The sequence below is a fragment of the Chelmon rostratus genome, chromosome 18 (genome assembly GCF_017976325.1).
Source record: "Chelmon rostratus isolate fCheRos1 chromosome 18, fCheRos1.pri, whole genome shotgun sequence".
Classification (NCBI taxonomy): domain Eukaryota; kingdom Metazoa; phylum Chordata; class Actinopteri; order Chaetodontiformes; family Chaetodontidae; genus Chelmon; species Chelmon rostratus.
In genome coordinates this window covers 15,369,208-15,390,560 of record NC_055675.1, presented here as the reverse complement: position 1 = coordinate 15,390,560, position 21,353 = coordinate 15,369,208, and the positions used below count along the sequence as shown (strand labels likewise).

The 21,353-nt window shown below is 44.0% G+C and overlaps 1 protein-coding gene across 1 annotated transcript in view; it reads right to left on the bottom strand.

Annotated features, from left to right (window-relative positions):
* The window catches only part of LOC121621839 (protein eva-1 homolog A), a 74,092-nt gene that overhangs the window by 30,160 nt on the left and 22,579 nt on the right, over window positions 1-21,353 (bottom strand). The window contains exons 4-5 of the mRNA XM_041958509.1: window positions 20,351-20,503; window positions 10,536-10,679 (exon numbers count right to left, since the gene is read on the bottom strand). Coding sequence (XP_041814443.1) covers window positions 10,536-10,679; window positions 20,351-20,503 — 297 coding nt within the window. The remainder of the gene's footprint in view (window positions 1-10,535; window positions 10,680-20,350; window positions 20,504-21,353) is intronic.

Sequence of the window (21,353 nt, the reverse complement as noted above, 5' to 3'; positions counted from 1 at the left end):
CTCTGCATGGATCCACGCAGACATTTAAATGCATCCTGCAGAACTATAATTCTAGCTTGAGATGCTCTGGGAATTTCTCCCCTTGGTTCCCACCCCCTAGACTGCCTCTCCACACACGCACACACCAGCTCTCCCCTCTTCCTTTCTCCCCTCCTCTCCCTCTATCCTCGTCCACCGCAGGAGGAAAACTGAAACCAGCCACAGACTGGAAAGCATTAGTCTGCACCCCCCCCACCCCACCTCCTCCGATTCAACACACTCTACATACAAACGAAAACAAGGGCGGCGGATCACAAAAAGAGCGGGGGGCAGTTTTCGCCGTGAGCGCAGAGTGACACGAAAAACAGTAGCGTACACAGTTTACGACTTCGTGAAGCCGACAAAGTTGGCAGCGAGTTCTCGTCCAGAGCTTTGCTTATTTTGCAGTTTCCAGCCCAACAAAGAAGCAGTCGCTCATTTGGGAAAACAGGCCAAGCAAAAACCACCGGACGGGTGCGTGTGTGTGTGTGTGTGTGTGTGGGGTGTTTGTGTGTACAGTGTTTGTGCATGCGCTGTATAATCTATCCGTGCTTGTTTTTTTTTGTGTGTGTGTAGGTATGTTTGTACATGCGTATACATGTGTTTGTGTCACTCTCTGAACGCTAACTTGCCTGCATGCTCCTATTATCCTACGTTTCTAAAGCGGACAAACAGCCTAAAGCCAAACGCAGAACATTCCTCCGCTCTGGAAAGTGCTTCCTATGTTGGGGGCTGGAACGGTTACAGGGACATAAGTGGCTTTGACTGGCGGCAGCAGAGCGGCAGATCCTAAAAATGACCATCAGAGAGGCCTCTCAATCCCATACAGACCATTGCCGCTGAGACCTATGGCCCAGGGTCCAGGTAGGACTGGGTGGTCAGTGTCGGGCCAGTGGGGCAGACATTGATTATCTAATGTCATCAGAGAGTCTGCAGGAAGGAAATAAGAAAATCAAGTAATCAATAATTAGCTCAAAACTACTAATCTACACATAATGCCACTGATGACTAGCGCTGCAACTAATTCATCTGTTGATCATTTATCTCAATCAACTAGTTGTTTGGTCAATAAAATGTCAGAAAATGGTGAAAAACGTCAATCAGAGCTTCCCAAAATGACATCCTTAACCTTAATTGGTGACAGATTCATTTAATAGTTGACAGCTAATCCATTATTCAACTATTCCTTGCAGCTCTACTAATAACACACACACTTGGCAAGGACAGCACATCAACCATAGAATAAAAACAGTTTCTAACTATGAACGAATCCATCTCTAGAACCTAAATTATGCCGATAGGGAGTATTCAAATCCTTTACTTCAGTAAAAGTTGTGCAATGTCAAAAGTATGGAAATATTACCAGCAAAGTTTTTACTTTAAGCTTACAAAGTAAAAGTACTTATAATGCAGAAAATGGCTCCTTTGAGGGATATTTATATTACTGGATTATCATTATTTATATGTGTAAGTGTTTGACTCCTGCAGTTGGAGGTGGAGCTCATTTTAGCTGTTTTATACAACATATAACATCATATTTTAAAGGCAATCGTGAGATTTTCCATGTGAAATCTTTTTTGTCAAGTAACTACGGTTTTACTGGAGTCCAGTATAAGCCGGGGCGGACTAATATCAATCCAATCTCATATTCACTCCTTTCACAACAGACCATGAGGATTGTGTTCAGCATCAGGAAGCGCTGAGTATCCGGTGTGCAAGTATCTCAGATTTGTATTTGAGTAAATATACCTGACTGAATCACTGAAATCTACTACATACAAACCTCAGACAGTATTATCTCCACACGGGTTTATCTTAGGTTTGCTTGCAGCTATCTCATGTTTAGGTCAGCAAATTTTGACAGGGCTGATGCTGAATGCGTCAGACCCAGACAGTACTGAGCTGGCACTCGTCCTATCGTGCTGCACTCACCTGTGTTATCAGTGCAGCCCTCTGTTGCTAATTCCCCGTGCTCACTAAACTGTCTGTAGATAGTGGAATCAAAGCGTCCGGCTGACACACAGTCTAGTTTCCGTTTCCAGTCTCTTTCTATTATCATTAAAGGGGCTTTTTAAAGGTTTGGCACACAAGCGAACAGCGATGATACAAAACACTCCACCGGCTTGAGACAGAGAGGAAAATTACTGCACACATTAGTCATGGATATAGTGTTGAGATACAAGGTTTTACGGACATTCTTCCACACCTACGGGCAAAGTGATTAATAAACCTGGGCCCAGGTAAACAATAAATCTTTTCACTGTAATTTAGAGACTTTGTTGAGAAGTCACAATCAGTCATTTAGTTTCTTTCGCCCGAAGGATTTGCTAGATTTTTGACTGCATAGTTCACAAGTACAGATTAGAGGCAGAGCTGCTGAGTCATTGTTTATTTTACTCCTCTAGTTTAATGGAAACAATCCACTTCAGACTCTCTTTTGTTCTTTTTATCTTGCACTTGAGAAATCACAGTCTAATTTTGAGTAATTGAGCAAGTAATAAACTTTTTTCTTTCAGATAAAACAACAAGACCTTAAAGGATTTGATTCTAACCAAGGCAGCTTCAATAATTTAGTAACGGCCTCCAAGTTGCAGATTAGGCTGTGTTACATACGAAGGTTGTGATCGCTCAAAAGGCACTCTGAAAGTAGGATCTGCATAATCCAAATACTCTCCATGAAAAATTTCCTATGTCCTCAGACAGTCAGGGACACGGACCAGTCCACTTCCATCTCTAACCTCAAGGCTATCGCTGTCGGCGTGGCCGGAAACGGTGGACAGAACGGAGACAGAAGACAAACAAGGAAGAGGGATGCGATATAAGGTTTAGTGCTTGTGAGGGTGACATGGACGAGGAAATGTAGAACACTGAAGGGGACGGAGTAAGAAAAAGACAGCACACAAAGCTAATGCCTGTCAGTCAATGTGCGAGTGGTGGGTGGGAAAGGCCAGAGGAGCTGTGAGAACTTAAAAGGGAATTAACACCTTTTGTTCAAGATTCATTTTAATCTCATTAAACTTCTTCCAGACTTCCCCCCCAGGGCAGTGATCACGCCGGCTGGGTATTAAACTAGATTTGTAATGTATGACGAGTGCGGATATGCTTGAAAGAGGGTGATTTAAGCAGCTCTTATTTGCTTATATATGTGTGCCAACGTGTGTGTGTGTGTGTGTACATGTTCGTGCGCACCAAACAGCCAGCAGACGACGCATGATGTAAGTCGATGAGACACGAGTGCGGGGCAGACATCAGCTGACTGAACATGCAGGCAAAGGCAAAGCCACAACCCCTTGCATCAGCAAATCACCATGGCAACGGTGAGTTCCCGCCAAAAAAACTCCCTCCATGTTAGTCGTCCCGTTCCGGGGACCGCACCCTGAGTGGCTCCGGCGTCTTTCAGCCCGTCGCTTCACAGAACTTCAGTAAAGCTCAGAGGAGACGGCTATCGAAGCCTTTTATGGGCATTGGCTGAACCGACCTCAACCAATTACCAACGCAACGCAACACGCCGACACACACACACACGCGGGTCAGGTGAGGTCACGTGCTGTGTGTTTTCTCGCAGCAGTGTTCCTGAGAGTGCCAGCTGCTGGCTGTTATTCCAGGGTTTCTGCAGAGTCAGGTTTGTGTTACGAGGCCGGGGAGCATTCAGAGGGGCCACTTCATTCCTTTCTGCTTGCTTTTCCACTCACTCACACCTCAGATCACGTTTGGGTCAAAGACTGCTTTTTTAAAAACACCTTTTTCCTGGGTCTTGGTTTGTTTTACCCAATGAGAGGAGTCGGTCTTATGCTGTGGAGTGATGCAATGAGAGGCAGAATCCTGTGACGCTACCACTTAAGCATTTGAGGGTGAAGTGAGGCCGTTTTCCTGTGACTGACACTCTGCTTGGTTGGAATGGATTTGGCAGTTTGTAGTAAACCACACCCAATTTGGCCGTGCATCCAGGTGAAAACATACTCAAAGGACTCTTTGTTTGCAGCTAACAAGGGGCATGTTACAGTATTAAGTCTCAAACTTGCTGTAAGAGTGTGGTCAAGTGTGCAAAAAAATAGTATAAAACTGGCATCAAGGCAGCACAAAAATACATGGTTCAATTATTGACGTCTTCAAAAGCTTCTCCAACCACGCGGACAATGAAATCACAAGTTGATAATCAGCCATGTTTAATCAAAACAAACAGCGCTGACAACCCTGAAATGAAGGTCAGGAAAGTTTTCCAAGTAATACAGAAGTTGGTCCATAGAGACCCAGCAACTGGTAGGAGGAAAAAAAAACTGGAGAGCATCTTTGCTTTACAGACCACACTCAATTTAAATCGCAGTCAGGGAACAAGAAGCTGTTCTCTGGACTCAGGAGCTACAACGACTGCAAACAAGGGGAAAAAGTCCAAGGTGTTCTCAGTCCTGAGCCTTTAATATTACATAACTTTGGTCACAGGAAGCATTACTTCTAATGTAGATCTTGGGCTCAAATTACAGCTTATGATCAGCTTTAATATTTTCCAAATAAAACACACAAAACAGAATGTAAATTGAAAAATAAGATTAAAAAAGGCATGAATGGCAAACTGAAGAGCAGATATTTGTAAAGCTGAGGATAAACTGTAAAGGGACATAATAACAGCTTACCCATCGCATTCACATTAATCATATTTACTAATAAATGGCTTCAAATCCCTTATATATTTGCTTTTCCTTTATAAAATTAGACCTCTATGATGACTCAAGACATTGTTGTGGCTTTTTATTTGAATTTACATCCTTTTTCCAGATACTGGTCCTGTAAATGGGGTTTGGGCCCACTGACAGTAACAACTGGTCTAAATTGTCTAAATTTTGATGGTGGTCGTCAACTTGAGATGGATGAAGGTTGGGAAAGGCTTTCAGGAAATAACAGTGAAGAAGCATGAAACAGCTTGGCCTCCTGGCCTGGTGCAGTTTGGATGGGTGTTTTTACATGTGTAGCAGGGCCAGTTTGTCCCAGAAACAGACCTGAGTGGAGGCTGTGGGATAGATTAAGGCGAGATGAAGAAGTCAAACTTTCGTACTGACAAGAAAGCCAAACAGCTTGGACCAATTGTACCTGAAAGCTGTCATACATCATCTGTGCGTGCAGAGCTGCGTATGTGTCACATCGAAGTGTTTATTGTCTTCACGGCACAAATGTGTGCGTTTCTGCCTGTCCTCCAGAGCTGCAAATATAGGATGATGAGCGGTGGGAGAGAACGATGGGGCCCAGCAGCAGCTACTGCCTGCCCGGCTGGACTGCAGCTCCACACAACCGGGCCAAAATAAACATCTTCCCCACAGTCTCCTCTGCTGACATGACATGAATGTGTGCGGGGGAGCTGCAGGAGTGTGCGGCTTGCAGCGGCCACAAGTGTACCTCAAATATCTTTGTGCATGTATGTTTGTGTGTATGTGCGTGTGTGCGTGTCTGCATAACCGACTGGGACAATCCGAACCCTCAAGCTCCTGAATTACATCTTTATGTTGCTCTATTTTCCTGTTACATCTAAATCAGCGCCCCCTCCTGAGCCACATGTAGGCGGCCAGAGCCTCCTCCACTCGGACCGTGTCCATTAAAAACACCAGTAGCACAGTCCAGTGACCACACCTCTGTCAGTGCCTGCCGTTCAGCCTCCACAGTAGCTTTCAGCAAAATGAATGAAGCAAGCTACAGCATACAGCAGGTACAGTGTCCAAGGGCAAGAATTTTTGTAAGCAGGTACTGCAGGGTCCAGACTTTTAAATAAAAAATAATATTTAGGCTTAAATAGACTATTCTTTTTTAAAATTTTCACTTTCTCACAAAAGTAGTGTTAATTAGCCTACATCAGTGTGAACCGACTCCTAAAATCCACGATGATAACTAGCTACTTAACTATAAAATGTCCTCAGACCGAAGTCAGTGCTCAATACAAAACCCACAGTTCAACTACCAATGAATGAGTCCTTATCACAACAAAAACTCCTCTTCAGGGTCCCAGGGAAGCAAAAAACCACTCAGTTTGAGACTCAGTATAACAGTTGGCCAATGAAAATAAACCCAGATGAAGCCTCTGGCGAGCCTTGTGATTCTTCGACATCTCCGGAGTTACCTCCTGTAGTCCAGCCAGCCCGCTGCTGTTGGCCTCAGGGAATGGCAACACAGGGAGCCGAGTGGTGTGATGGTGGGTCCACGGAGTAGAGAGGATGGAGTCGGAGGATAACGCAATTCTGCACAACAGGTGAACTATGAATTACCGACTTAGACCGGTGCATTTTCTGCATGTTAATATTCTGCAGGCCAAACTGTGGTATGGTTGGCAACCACACTCATATATTTTGGGACTGCCCAAAAATACAGACATTTTGGAAAAACATCAAGGAAGAACTGAAGAAGATTTTGGAAATGGACTTCCCCCTGGACCCACTTATATTTTTATTGGATGTATTTCCTAACCACCTTTTCACTATCGAACAGTGTTACATAATGCATATTTTGTTGATGATTGCAAGAATAATGATTACTATCAATTGGATGAAAGCAAGCCCTCCCATGATTTCACAATGGCTACAAAAAGTAAGGCATGTCTACATGATGGAGTCTATGACTGCCCAGTTACAGTTAAAAATGCCTACTTTTTTACAAAGATGGGAACCAGTCATTGACTATCTTGGTTAGGACACCCATACCAATATTTTGTTTTTTGTCATTTATTTTATTTTTTTTTTGTACCATTTTTGTTATACTGTAGATATAAAAAACTAAATATGTGCTCTTCTTGTATTGTTATTTTTATATGACAAATGAAGCCCAATCTCAAGATGAATTTTGTTTTCATGATGTTAATTGCCTGTTTTTGCATTAAGGCAATAAAGTTAAAAAAATATATATTCTGCAGGCCAGGTGGGGAAGCATTGTCAGCCCGGACGTGGCCTGTGGGGCCGCCAGTTGATGATCACTGTCTAATAGGATCGTATCCTACATAAGAGGGGGAATTTAATTTTCAGACCATATAACATATAAAAATATTAGTACAGTAGTTCTTAACTGGGGGGACTGAATGTAGGGAAATGTCCATAATATAATTAAGAATCACAAGAACTCTGAAACTCAATGTTTTGGACAAAAAGTGCTCAAAAACATGTATATTTTAGTATCAGAACTGAACAAACTCCATCTGCTGATTAAGGCTGTGTGATATGATCAAAAGCTAGGAAACAGCTACTAAGTAGATTGTTATGTCAAAATAATGTTTACATTTACTATATAGCAATGGTTCAGCCAGTAAGTAGAAAATCTGTTCAACAGCGTGGCTGCACAGCTTTGTTTTTACATCCGGGCCAAAAGCGGCAGTAGTCCTATATTTGAAAACAGATATAGGATATTAATGGTCTCATTATGCTTTCATTAGGATTTTTTCAGGTATCTGATTTCCATTTTGAGGTTTCAACCCCAGGGCTGGAAATGCCTGAGTTGCTTGTTCCACTGGGCGCCCCCCACTTCTCCAAACCCAGGACCATGTTAACCAGCTAAGCACCGCAATTAATCCATTTCCTCCTCAGAAATTAGACCTGTTCATTAGGCCTTCTATAACCTTTCATCCCCCTGAAAGTCTGCTCTGGTTCAAAAGAGGCCGTGTGGCTTGTTGAGAGTGATCCATTACACCGCAGGGGAAGCCTTGGAGGGAAGTTTAGGAGGAAGGCCTCCTCATCTTGATATAAAGTCTCAAGCTTTAATACCTCTCAGGGGAGGAAGCGAACTGTGCTCTGGGTAGGGAGGCCTGTGTCTGGGACTGACACAGGAAGGAGAGAAAGATTCTTCTGGATATGATTTGATCAGCATGGACATGCATAAATCATATTTTGATAAATCTAGTTTAAAGTTATCGCTGGCTGCAGAAGCTGGGCGCCCTCAGGCCGTATCTCTTCCCTCACGAGGCAGAGTAAGAAGTTGGCAAATAGGACGAACGATATTTGGGGCTGCAGGACAGGCCTCAGAGGTGAGCGAGCTGTATAAATGACCAAAAACACACACTTTACACTGTGCATACAACACCAGCCAGAACTGGACATTTTTTTTAATCAACATACAGATATATGTGGCAAAGAGGTGTTTTTTTCATTCCTGCAGCTTCAAAAGGTGAAGGTCAAACCCCGACAAAGTAACCAACACAGCATTACAAGACAGAAACTACAAAGGGGCCACACTGGAACTTTGCTTTTTGAAGAAAGTGCCTCGAGCAGGCTCATTCATCAATCCCCAACAGTTGCACCGAGGGTAAATATTTAGGCTATGAATAATTTGCAAGACAGAACTCATTTCTGCTACTTTAGACTTCACCTTGTTTAAACACAGAGATTTTTTTAAGTAAAAAAAAAAAGATGTCAGACATGGAGAGCTGCGATCAGACTCCTGGCTTAAGTAACAAACAAACAGCGGCTTCTTCCAGAGGGAGCGGTGGATGTAAATGAGGCCTGACAGCGGCGGCCGTGCGGAGTGTGTGTGATCTGCTGGGAGACTGATGGCAGGTTCCGGGCCATTTGCTGCTGTGTTATTGCTGAGGAGCAAGTCCACCCCTGGGGCTGTGTGAGGAAGAAGCTGGAGCTCGGAAGGTTGATGGCTTTATAAATCATAGGCAAGCTGAGGCCGACAGAGAGTCCATATACTGCGAGTCAAACCCCGCACACACCCAAACACCAACACATGCACACATTTGCGCTCATAAAAAGCCATTTCTGAAATTATTTTATTCTTGGCAGGCTAAAAGCCCCTAAAATAGCACTTAGGTCATCACGGGACAGTAAAGATTTTAAGTGGGTTAACACCTCCTTCAGGCATTTAGTGGTGCAGAAACTCTCTCTCTCACACACACACACACACACACACACACACCCGAAAGATGGAGTTCACTTCATGTATATGTGTAACTAAAAAAAAAAAAAGAGTAAAAAAGTATATAAAATTCATTTGCTCATTTACTATCAATCAAAGAATACAGCATTTTCCAGATTTTGTGCCATGAATCACTTTGTACGAGCAGATGCTACATTTTTCTGCTGGAACAAAACACCGTACAGACAACCACACACACACACACTTACACGCAGATATGCACAAATGCAACCAATCATGTGGAGACAGACATCCTCCGTCCCTACTCCGACACAAATGGGGTCAATCCCACACGCACGCCACCACCAATGAAAGAGGATCCCCCAAAATTACCACTTTGCTGGAGCCTGGAGCAACCAGTGACTTCACGTCTGCAGCGGCCGGACTGATTTACTCACGTTCAACCCTCTTGACTCCCACCGCAGCCCAGGAAACCCACCTCTTACCCCCCAACACACACACACACACACAGCACGCCCCCCCTCTATCTGTCGAATATTTACACCATCCCACATCCCCTGCATACCTCACACATTCACCGACCCAACTCAGCACCAGAGCTGTTAGCAGAGCACGTTGTGTTATCAGTGACAGATAAGAGAGGTCAGACAGAGATTCAAGCCAAAACGACCCTATAAACACAGCTGAACGGGCTGTGTGTTCTTGTCTGTGCTGACCGGTGGTCTCTGAGACAAAGGATGGATGGATTCTTGGACAACAATCTGACAAACACAGATTGGAGACAAAGGACTGGGTGAGGACTGGATCTTCAAAACCTGACAATAAATAAGCCATAAACTTTGACCAAAGTTTATACAACCCACAGACAGACTTTGATTAATTTACAGTTCTACAAGGCACATTTTCAGGCCCAGTGGGGGCAGATCTAATAAAAACCAATCCTTTAAATCAGAACTGAAAAAATGCAGAGTGTAACAGTCGTCATATAGTCTGTATCTGTGGCAGATATTTTGGTGGATATGGGGCCTCCAGACTGTGGTGCTGATCGATCAATTCCTGGTGTTAGAGGCGCCTGGATTCTAGCTGTCTGTGTGTGTGTGTGTGTGTGTGTGTGTGTGTGTATGTGTGTGTGTCTCCAAGCGTGTGCGTGGCTAATGAATTACAATCTTGACAGGTCAGGATTAGCCCAGGGGTGGGGAGCAGATAAAAAGGAAGACCATCATTCTTCCTCATCCGCACAGACGAAAAGTCAAAACAGAAGATACAATGCTGGTTGTTTTTCTTGACTAAATCCACTAAACTACTTCGACAGTCTTTCAGGAAGCATTGATACTTTCAATAATATAACACTTTGTCCTTTAATTAGATCCTTGCATTTTATATAAAAGTAAATAAAAAAGTACTTGAAATTATTAATGAAAGTAGCAAGGACATAATATTTCCACTGAAAGGTACCATCACGCACAGTTAGTGGTATCTTTATTGTCAGCCTATAAAAAGATCCAGCGTGCATCATCATCATCATCATCATCATCATACCGTGAAAGACCATTTTAAAGCAAGTAACTCTGAAACACAGAGTTTCAAGATCCGGTCGAAGCTGATCAGTGAGTGGACAGCACCCCCTGGTGGTAAGAAAATGAAGCCCTCAGTAAAAGCGCGACTAGACTCACCACAGGTGTAGATGACACTGAGGTACTTCCTGGTGCCGGAGTAACACGGATCTCCAAAGTCTCTGGTGGAGGCTCGAACCAGGCAGCTTTTCTTTCCCTGACAGCGGGAGGTCAGGACCTGCAGAGCCACAGATGACTGGCATTCTGACGGAGAGACAGCGATGGGGAGAAACAGATTTCATAATTTTTAGACATTCAGCCCGATGCAAAGTAATGTGTTTACCTGATTATGTGACAAAATTATTTTAAAATAGAGGGGTATATATAATATATATAACTAACTTATTTTTAGGAAGGTTTCTGGAAAAGAATGTAATTTAGTACTAATTGAAGGGAAAAGTGGAGTAGCTCTGACAGGATCAGTTGATTAATAATCAATAAACTAATTGGCAAATAATTTTGACAATCTGAGTCATTTCTAAAGCCAGAATTTAAAAAAAATACACTGGTTTCAGCTCTGGGAATGTATTTGCTTCTATAATAGTAAAATGTTGATTAGACAAAACCAAAAGCTCTGGGAAAATGTTCCTCTCATAGACCAAACTATTAATCAGTTGGTCAATGAAATAATCTGCTAATTAATATCAATAATGAAAATAACTGATAGTTGAAGCCCTTAAATGGAGACACGCTACACTTAATTCCTGCTAATTGGAGACACAACCTTTCTGAGATGTAAATGACAGGTGAGAAGTATTTGTTTGGTTTAAACAAATCTTTGACTTTTTCCTTTCTTTAAGATTTTAGCAGTTCTCGATAAATAAAACACTGCTTATAAACTCTACTCAAATATCTACAGGCTACTATATATTCTCCTCGTTCTGTCTTAAAACTTCAAATAAATTAGTTACTGGATGAACTGTCTCCACACATCGGCTCTACATTCCCTTTAACTGATACCAAATTACACAGTAATTTATTAAGAAATAACAGAACCTGCAAAAATAAATCATTTTCCACTTTCTTAACCTAAACAGTTGATTTTCCTGGTCAGACGTTTAAGAGACATAAAGACACAAGAACCCTGTTTGTGTATCAACAAGGCAGAGAGATAATCTGTGAACAGCCAGTTTGTGCTGCTGCTGTCCTCATGCATGAAAAATCTCTCATCCGATTACATGCAGAACCAGAGTCTACATCACTTTATTGTCTTATTCAAGATATATTGATACTGCAGGTGAGTCTCTCTCACTGTGTTGTTGTAGAGCATTTGATTGACAAGTAGCACTTCAGGCACAATAGGATTACATGATTCTCTGTCAGCTACAGATGCATACACACACACACACACACACACACACACACACACACACACACACACAGCGAGGGGACATCTCACACACTCTGTCCCATAAGGGCTGTCTCAGCTCCCATGGTGGAGCCTCTGTCCACATCAGACCCACATACGGAAACCTTACTGGGGCCTCACATTGTCTAAAGGACACCTGATCCAACGTGTGTGTACGTGTGAGTGTTAGTGTATGGAGACCAGACGGAGTAATGGATGTGGCTCTCATACATCATCGCTAAGCACCCGCCAGCTCCTCCAGACCCTCTCTGCTGCAGGTCTGGACGGACAGATGAGGCTCGTCTCTTTCCTTTTGTTCCGCTCTCACTTCCTTCCTCTCTCACGTTAATAGCAGGACCACAGAAGATGATATGCTGACCTGCTGTGCTCGCAAACCACAGGACATTTTTCAGAGCTCATAAAGCCAGATTCACTACCCATATTTTAAGAATATCATGACTGATTAATCTGCTGATTATTCTCTTAAATCATTAATTAATTGTTCAACCTAGAAATCAGAAAATAGGGGGAAAAAAGGCTTATCGCAATTTCCAGGAGCCGAATGTGACGCCATCAAATTGCTTGTTTTGTCCAAACTACAGCCAGAGAAGCTGGATTTGACAGACCAGACAGTGTATTATTGTTGGTTTCATCTGTTATGGTTTCATCGTATTAATTTCTCAGTATTTTTGCTTCGAGTACTCTGGCTGAGGGGTCTGGAGTTACAATATCCCAGTGTCGAGAAAATCCTCAGAACTTCAGTAACGCGCCAAACTGAGGTGAGAGGAGCACTAATGAAGTCAGAAGAACCTCCTGCTGGGTCTTGTGGGAATGCGGATGGGTCGGGGTTCCACCTGGATGCCTCCCAAGCCCCCAGTGCTAGCCCTAACCCCTAAAAGACAACACAAGGACGCGAGCCTTTGAAAGTGGACACTGTGATTTCACACTGTCTGCCCCAGTGGGCCCCATAAAGAGACAGAGAGAGAGAGATCAGAAAGGTAGAGGGAACAGGTCGCTTAAAGCTTGACTCACATGTCAACACACAACAAATTATGGCTCAGGTCAGGGGGCAAATGTCCCAGTCAGGAAGTAAAAGAGGGCAATCCAGTGGTCATGCACAGCATCAACATTCAGGCATTGAATGGTCCACAAACGTGCACACTTTAATTTCCCGGTAGTGATTTAGTTTTTAGCGAAACCAGATCAAAGACTATGTGGCGAAAGCTTCTTAAGAATGTGAACCTGAATCAGTGTCGGTTCGAAGGGGCAACCGGACACTCCCCAGCTGGGGCCGACACTCTGGAATTCCCAACCAGCATGCAGTGAGGCGGAAGCCTGTGGGAACCAGTGAGTGTAACTGGATAACTAGTCAGACACCTCAAAGGTTGGAGAGCTCCCACTGATTCTTAAAACACAAGTGGATTCATTGATAGTGACTGATGAGGACGATTCATTTCCTGCAAACGTGGAACAGAAGAGCGATACTGCTGCCCCATGCAGACACACCTCTCTGCTTTGCTGCCTAGAAACATGTCTGCAACGTGCCTGCAGTTTGCATAAAGCAATACAATAAGAACAGCAGAAGTGCGGTTGGTATTGGTATAATCAGAGTGAATGAATGTTGGTTTAGGTGAGATAACAATGGGTGTTCTCGCATGTGATTTTTTCAGAGAGAGGAAAACACAATGACCGAGATGAAAGTGTGCCGAAGTGTATCTGCAGGGTGACAACAAGAAAAACAATATGACTGAGCAGCACTTGAGCGTGGCCTCGCATCACATGCTGAGCTGCATCCAGAGCAGAGAGCTGAACAGCAGCATTCTACAACCTGAACCCAGGAAGCACTGAATGTATTATCTGTAAAATGTCAGAAAATGCATGTTACAACTAAAAGTTAGAGATGTACACATTATTTCAAGCCATAACATTAGATATTTGAAGATTTACTGAAACAAAAGTCTGTTTCATTATCACTTTCTACCGTTAACTTGATGACTGCTGGTCCTGCGTGGGTGTGTGCATGTGTCTGTATCAGTGTGTGCAGATGCTGCAGCACAGTGACTGGTGCCCGATGTGCTTTAATTTGCCCTCCCTCTCCCTTTTCCTCCCCAGAGGGCTCGTTTGAGCCGCTGCGCCACGCTGAAAACTTTCCTCTCTGACAAGGGAACCCACTGACAGACAGGCCCCCATTAGCTGCAGCTTTGATTCCCTGACTGGGTGATTAGTGCAGCAGGGGGGCCCATGGAGGAATGGGGGGGGGGGGGTTCAGAGACAGATAGAGACTTCTAGAGACAAGAGGATGGAGACACACACATTTATTCTTTGTCCACTGGTGCACTACATGCTTAGACAGACACACACACACACACACACACACACAGGATTTCTATGCAGTTTAAAAGAGCATTCCTCAGGGTCTGACCTCCCCTGGCTCTCATTAGCGGCTTTACCAGAGACAGACAAGCATACAACAGTCTCTCTCACCCACACACACGCACAGGGGGGGAACAGGCATGAATAACCCCAGGCTGAGGTGACGTACAGAGGGACCACAAACAAGAAAACACAAAGGTATAACCTTTCTTTAAATGACCTATGGCTGATTGCCCACAGCTTCATAAAGTTACAACAGAGCACTTCCAGGTTGAGTAACCTTCGGCTAATATCTTTTTCTCTGTCTTTCATGCATTTGAGATGTGTGTTGATACGCTGCCCTGTACCAGCAGCACCTCTCTGCTGCTTCGTCACATCAATCATCTGTCATATATTTAACTTTCTGCCTGCTCAAAACCAGCATCAGCCACAGATTGTGCCCTTGCAGTGAATCTACCCGTTTTCCCACTTCGGCAGATATATTTTAACATGATGCCATAATTTTGCAAAGCAATAGCGTTACAATAACATCATCAAAAAGTGGATTTAGTGTGTTGTGACGGCTGCGGCTGAGTTTCACTTGTCACAGAACCCTTATATTAAGACGAATGTAGGGTGAGCGTATGCTGGTGGACGAGCAAGTATAGCATGAACAAGTTTATAGGACAGCACTTGTGTGTTTGGGAGTGGATCTGTGTTCCCAAGATCCTATGTTTCGACAGCTCTAAGTTACCAGTGTCCAATGTTCCCAAGGTCCTATGTTGCCAGGTCATATGTTGCCACAGCCTGAAGTAACCTGGGTCTGAAGTTCCCAAGGTCCTGTGTTGCCAGGGTCCTATGTACCCAAGTTCAATGTTCTGTTAACCCTCCCAATGTGTTCAAGTCAAAACTATGACCCTAACCCTGGGAACATAGGACCTTGGAGAGAAGCGCTGTTGCTCCTATGCTCCTATTCAGAGCATAGGACCCTGCAAACACAGGACCATGGGAACATAGGACCATCCGAACATACGACCCTGCAAGTACAGGACATTGGGAACATAAGACCCTGGGAGCATTAGGCCCTGCAAATATAGGACCCTGCAAACATAGAACCCTGTAGACATAGGATCCTGGGACCATAGGACCCTGACACAACCCTGAGCATGTAGAATTCCAGACACACAAACACACACAGTACAGCCACAGAAACCTTTCCCAGATAATTTTCACAGCAACGCTCCCTAACAGTCCTCCAGGTATTCCACCCACGCACACCTTTCCTGGAATTTCCAAGACAATAGGCAGACAAACTTGTCAAAAGTCCTCATCTCCTCTTCTACTCTGACTCACCTGCGACACGTATCATTTCACGGGGAGGCTCAGGTCATTGTTGTGGGATTAAAAGTCTTTGTATGATAGAAAAGTGACTTTCAGATGCCGTGATAGGGTGAATGGAGCTGCACACGCCAAGTGCTTTCTGTGAATGCCATTAATGAATTTGAAACCACACACCCACACCCACATTTACTGTAAATGGCCTATTCACTTCAGCAGGATTTCATTTTACTGTAACACAGTGAATTCAAGTATTACAGCGAGTAAGTCCCGGTCTTGTGTCCAGCTGATCACACACAAACACCATAAACTTAAGCACAAACACACATCTCAAAATTTGCAAGCTGATAGCAGGTTATTTCAAGAATTAGAGGAACTTGGTACCAAAACACTGAACACTACACATGTGTGTTATCACTGATGTATGTTCAAACACCACATCTGAATGTCAATCAATGGTGACCCTTTGCCCTAAACCTTGCAAGGATCTGTTATCCTGGAAAACATACCCGAAGTGAAGCCGGAATACAAACATCAGGGATGTTATTTCAGAGGAGTTCAGGAATAACAGTCACCACCAAGAATTAAATAACTGAAATCTGTCAACTGCTGCTACAGCTGGACTATAGTTACTCTTTCAGGACAGGTTTAAACACACACAACTGCACAGAATTTTATCTAATCGGCAAAGTCCACAACAGCACTGACATCCTGCTGCTTATCTGCTCCGCATGCATCAAAGTCAAAGAGAAATGCAGATAGAATTACAGCGAAGCAGCTCGCGCCCTAACAACTGGAACAGGCCTCCAAAAGCCAAGTGTTAAATTAGAACTGCAGCTGTGCATGCTCGGCTTTTAAAAGCTACTGTGATCATATGAGAAAGCAAGCGGTCCACAGTTTCAAACATCTTGCCGTGGTCCGAAGCACACGCTCAAAAGTGAAAGCGCAGTGGCCATAAAAAAAAAAAAACCAAAAAAAAGTCTGAGAGCCTGCATGCCAAGCATGGGGGGGCTATTTAGATGTCAAGAGGTGTGTGTGATGGTAATGGGGCAGATGAGAGAGGAGGGCTGAAGCAGGCCCCTTTGCTTTGAGGATTCCCCATCACCGCCGAGACCTGTCCAACTCCACCACTCCCACCCCACCCCAAAAACCAAGGAACAGAGGAGATCAAAGAGGGCTTACTTTGTGTGCACATGCCTGTGTATGCACTTGTTTTGGTCTGTTCTACTTTTCAAGGGCTTTGGGTTCAACAAGCAGCAAGAGAGCAGCTCTCTATAGCAATCCATGGTGGCAAATGGGCAGCAAAATTCACAAGCTATACAGGGTTTGAAGTAAAAGAGTGCCTCCAGATGATGGTTTATTTTCAGAAAAGAAAAGTCTACCATTATTTGGCAGGTGGCTGGTGTTGAATTACAGACCTACTCTAAATAAATCAAGGATGTAAAGAGATTATTAGCAGGGTAAGTACAAAATAAACAGTACACAAGCAATTCCATGCTGCTGTGCACTACAATGTCTCTCTGACACTATGCATGCAGTATTTCACCTGGGCAGGTGCAACCAGCTGTGTGGGTTCAGCCGTTGATCTCACACCTCAGGCAGCAGTGAGGTTGCCAGGACAGTGCGGTTTAGGAGATTACTACAACCTACCTCACTGGCACATTCAAACACACATTTAAAGAGACATAAAATCAAAATACGCACAAAACAAACTTGCTCGTAATGCGACTGCCAAGCCAGAGATTATTCAGACATGCACAGCCACACACGCACACACACACGTGTGAGGCACGACACTGACTCAAACGCCAGGGCAAAAAGAGGGGGAAAAGCATTTTAAAATAATTAATGGTGTGTGTCTGAGCTGTCACTCAAGACACCCTCACTTCCTGCCCCTGGTGACATGGGAGCCACATGAAAGACGGGGCTGACAGGGGAAATCCCACTCGGGCACCGCTTGTCTGTCTGGAACACCCTGAGGAGGTGTTTGTGGGTGGTTGAAGTGTGTATATGCATATAAGTGTGTGTGTATATGCAATAGAGGCAGTAAAGCGTGCTGTATAACAGGCGAACAGGAACAACAAGGCGTTTGTGTACGTCCGAGTGTCCAGTTGATGTAAACACACACAAGAGTAACATGTGATTTGACAGTAAACATGACTGCTCCTCTGCTCTAATCTGGCCTTTGTACAACTGTAACAGTAGAGTCCATTTTCTACCAGTGCTGGGGGACCTCAGCTACTGTATTTAATCCCAACTCTGAAACCAGATATCAGACCAGCCCAGTCTCACCCGCTACACCTACCTGTCACACATTCCTGGTCCACCTGCATGCGAAGGACCGGCTGAGGTTGCTTCAAAGCCCTCAATGCTTATATAGAGCACAATAACACATACACACGCATACACACTCATACAATGCCATTCTTTATGTATGTCTCTGATTACCCGCTGACTGACGCCTGTGTCAGCCTTTCGACCTCGTCCCGTCACCTCAGTCATAAAAAAGGTACACAGGGCATGTGCGTAGCGCATTGTTCCTTCACAGCTTTAAACAGGCACACACACTAGTTAACTTACACCTGCTCGGGCTACTTATTTACAAGCGCAAACCTCAGTGTCCATTTCCTTCTGTACATTAACGAAACAAAGGCAGTGCAGACTGAAGCGAAATAAATGAGCTGCCCAGCAGAGAGGCCACCACAGTAGCTATGGTTATACTAATACTTGTCATGGATCCAAGCTTAGAGTCATTAACATTCCCCTAAACAAGGCCGAGAGTACATCTGGATATCCCATGCACTTACACATGCACACGCACACACACACACACACACACACACACACACACACACACATATATATACTTGGAGGGAACTCAATACTGTCCCTTTCTACGAGCCAAACACTGCGCTTTGGATGACAGGGACACCTGATCTACATTCCACCCCAATTCCCCTGGCAATGTGTGTTTGTGTGTGTCTACCTGAGCTTGAGTGGTGGTTTTATATATCTCAGCATGCTTTCCTACCAAGAAATGTTAATGGTGATATGTTTCCAACAGGTAAATTAGGAATCCCCAGTTGGAACATAAGAGTTTACATCAAGGATGGGTGTGGCAGGATCTTGAGCATCAGAGGCAAAGAAGCCGTATAGGAATTAGAAAATCTTCAAACAGCAAAAGGATCTGAAGGCAATATCAGCCTAGTCAAAGAAAATTCTTGAAGGACAGATTCAACAGGAGTTATGAGACTGTGTCGTTTGTAGTCCCCTTTGTGGTTCAGAGGCATTCCAGTCCTGACATGTGAATGTAAAAAATAAAAATACTTCATTTTCCCCATCTGCTGGATGCATAATGACGCCCGTGCCTATGTTTTTGCACAGACACATCTTGGCAAAAAGAACAAACCAAAGCCCTGAGTGACCTAAAGTTCCACTCTCCCCAGTCATTAATATGTATAAGAGCATTAGCAGGAAGGGGAGACTCATTTTAATATCATTAAAACGCAAGCAGACTTGATTTGCATTCCCAGCTTGTGTCTTCATGCAGGAAATCTCATTCCTCTCCTGACCTCAGTCTGACCCCAAAAGTGATGCTATGAAAGACTGAATGATAATAATGCCAAATACTGTTGATGTTAATATAAATATCATCCATTGCTAACCCCCTCAAGAGGATGATCGGTTAAGATGACGACAAAACAGCTTGCTGGGACCCCATAGGAATAAAGTGTCTTGGCTGCACTAGCTTTTCTTAAATCCATTACTAAGTTTGTGAGTAAAGTCCTTACTAAGGCCTACAAAAATACTAGCAAGTAGTTACTAAGTCTGTTCGGTCTACTGCAGCCATGTCCAAACTATTCCATAAAGGGCCGTGTGGCTGCAGGTTTTCGTTCCAACCAAGGAGGAGCGCACCAGGCTGGACTCATTTAATCAGCTGATCTCCCCTTTCAGCTGATAACTAAGGGATCCCTTGATGTTGATTGGTTGGCCTGGTGTGCTCCTCCTTGGTTGGAACGAAAACCTGCAGCCACACGGCCCTTTGTGGAATAGTTTGGACATGCCTGGTCTACTGCCTATTAGTTAGGAAGTTAGCTTAGTAACTGCTAGCCAGCTACTAGCTATTATTTTTAGCAAACTAGTGATTGGCTAAATCCAGTTGCACCAGTGAAAGTTTAAAATGTTTTAGCTAGCAAAGACTTTTGCAATGTGTAAATTTGCTGCTAGGAAACATTTGTGTGCCATGCAATCAAAAACAATCAACTATGTAATGTTTTGGAATTTTAGCAATGACTTTGTTTTAATAAAGTACATGGAAAAATATGTGTAGTATTCATGCAGTTTAGAATAAGTGGGAATGCTAACCCAACTATTTAGGTAGTCATTTAGTCAGACACCATAACGTAGCATAACGTTTTGTCATTGAGATATATCGTGTAGGTGAAATGTAATTTAAAGTCACCTACATCATTAATAAACACCATTTCGATCAAGTGATAGGTCAGTTATGTTGATAGTATTCCTCTTTTTAATAATCAAGTCATATGCTAGCAAGCTAATGCTAATTCTGTCAGTTAGCTAGCTCCTTCAGTTAGCTACACAACAGTTACACTTGACAGTTCAAACGTGTAAATATTTAGTTACATCTAATCTCGATATAAGAACTATTTTTAATCTAGTGATGAACAAATCTCCACTAAACACTGACATTATGATTAGGCGAAGTTTGAATTTTAGAGGAGCTGGATCTGTCTCCTGGGTGCTTTGGTAGAAATGCATCTTCCTCAGCCACTCAACTGTCGTCTACCCCGAGTCTAAAAGTGAGAGGGTGCCTCACCTACTGACGGGGCCCTCCTGTGGTACAGGGGACACTCCAGGGTGCCTTGTTGGGTTCGCCCAAACATGGCGGAGTAAACAGCGATCTGCATACCCCGTTTGCAGCTCAGCCTCATTCTCTCCTCCTCGCAGACCACCTTACTCTTATACTCGTCTGGAAATAGAAGAGAGAGAGGATACAAAATGTAACAGATAACAAGAAAGCAAAACCAAAACAACCATTTGAGATACTGAAATAGTGTAATTTGAGGCACATAGATCGAAAATAACTTTTTTGTGATTTGATCCCTAAAACACTATAATGAGCAAAATCTTTGAGGAGGCAGCACCACATTCACATCTCTTCATAATTATTTTCTTTATTTGATCAAACCTCTGCAGAGCAGCTTTAAATAAGCACAGAAAACAGAGGCCTGACAAAATGCTTCACTGGGCGTAAACAGGCAGAAGCAGAGGTAGAGCTGCTCAGTGGACATGTAGAGCCATGCAGAGGCATTCCTCACACACATCCAGCCACAGTGACCTGTGACAGCCAGAGCAGCTCCGCTGGCCAGCAAATAAAAACACAACAGCAGCCGCCTCTGCGTCCATGTGGGGAGTGGAACAGGAATGCAGAAAGACGAGAGAGGACGAGAGCAGAGAAAAGGGGCAGGGGCTGGTTTGCTGCATCTCCCTCCCTTTCCCCTTCACTTCCTCCATCCTCCATCCACCTCTCCTTTCAGAGGCAGTGACACCTGCCCGATGCACCTCACTAACACCCCATGCGGCCTTTCTCTCTTCCCCTGAGAAGTCATTGGTTAAGTGACAGTGAACAAAGAGCTGTTGATTGGCCCCGGGGTCCGGTGGAGGAGGAAAAGTGGGGAGGGCAGGGGGATCAGTGGATTAATGCCCACTTCTGGTCACTCTAGTGTGAACTGCTGCACAGCTCAGTGCGGCTCTGCTCAGCACAGCACTGAGCCATGAATGGAGACTAGAATCTGGGTGGGATTACTGCACTGTTGTGG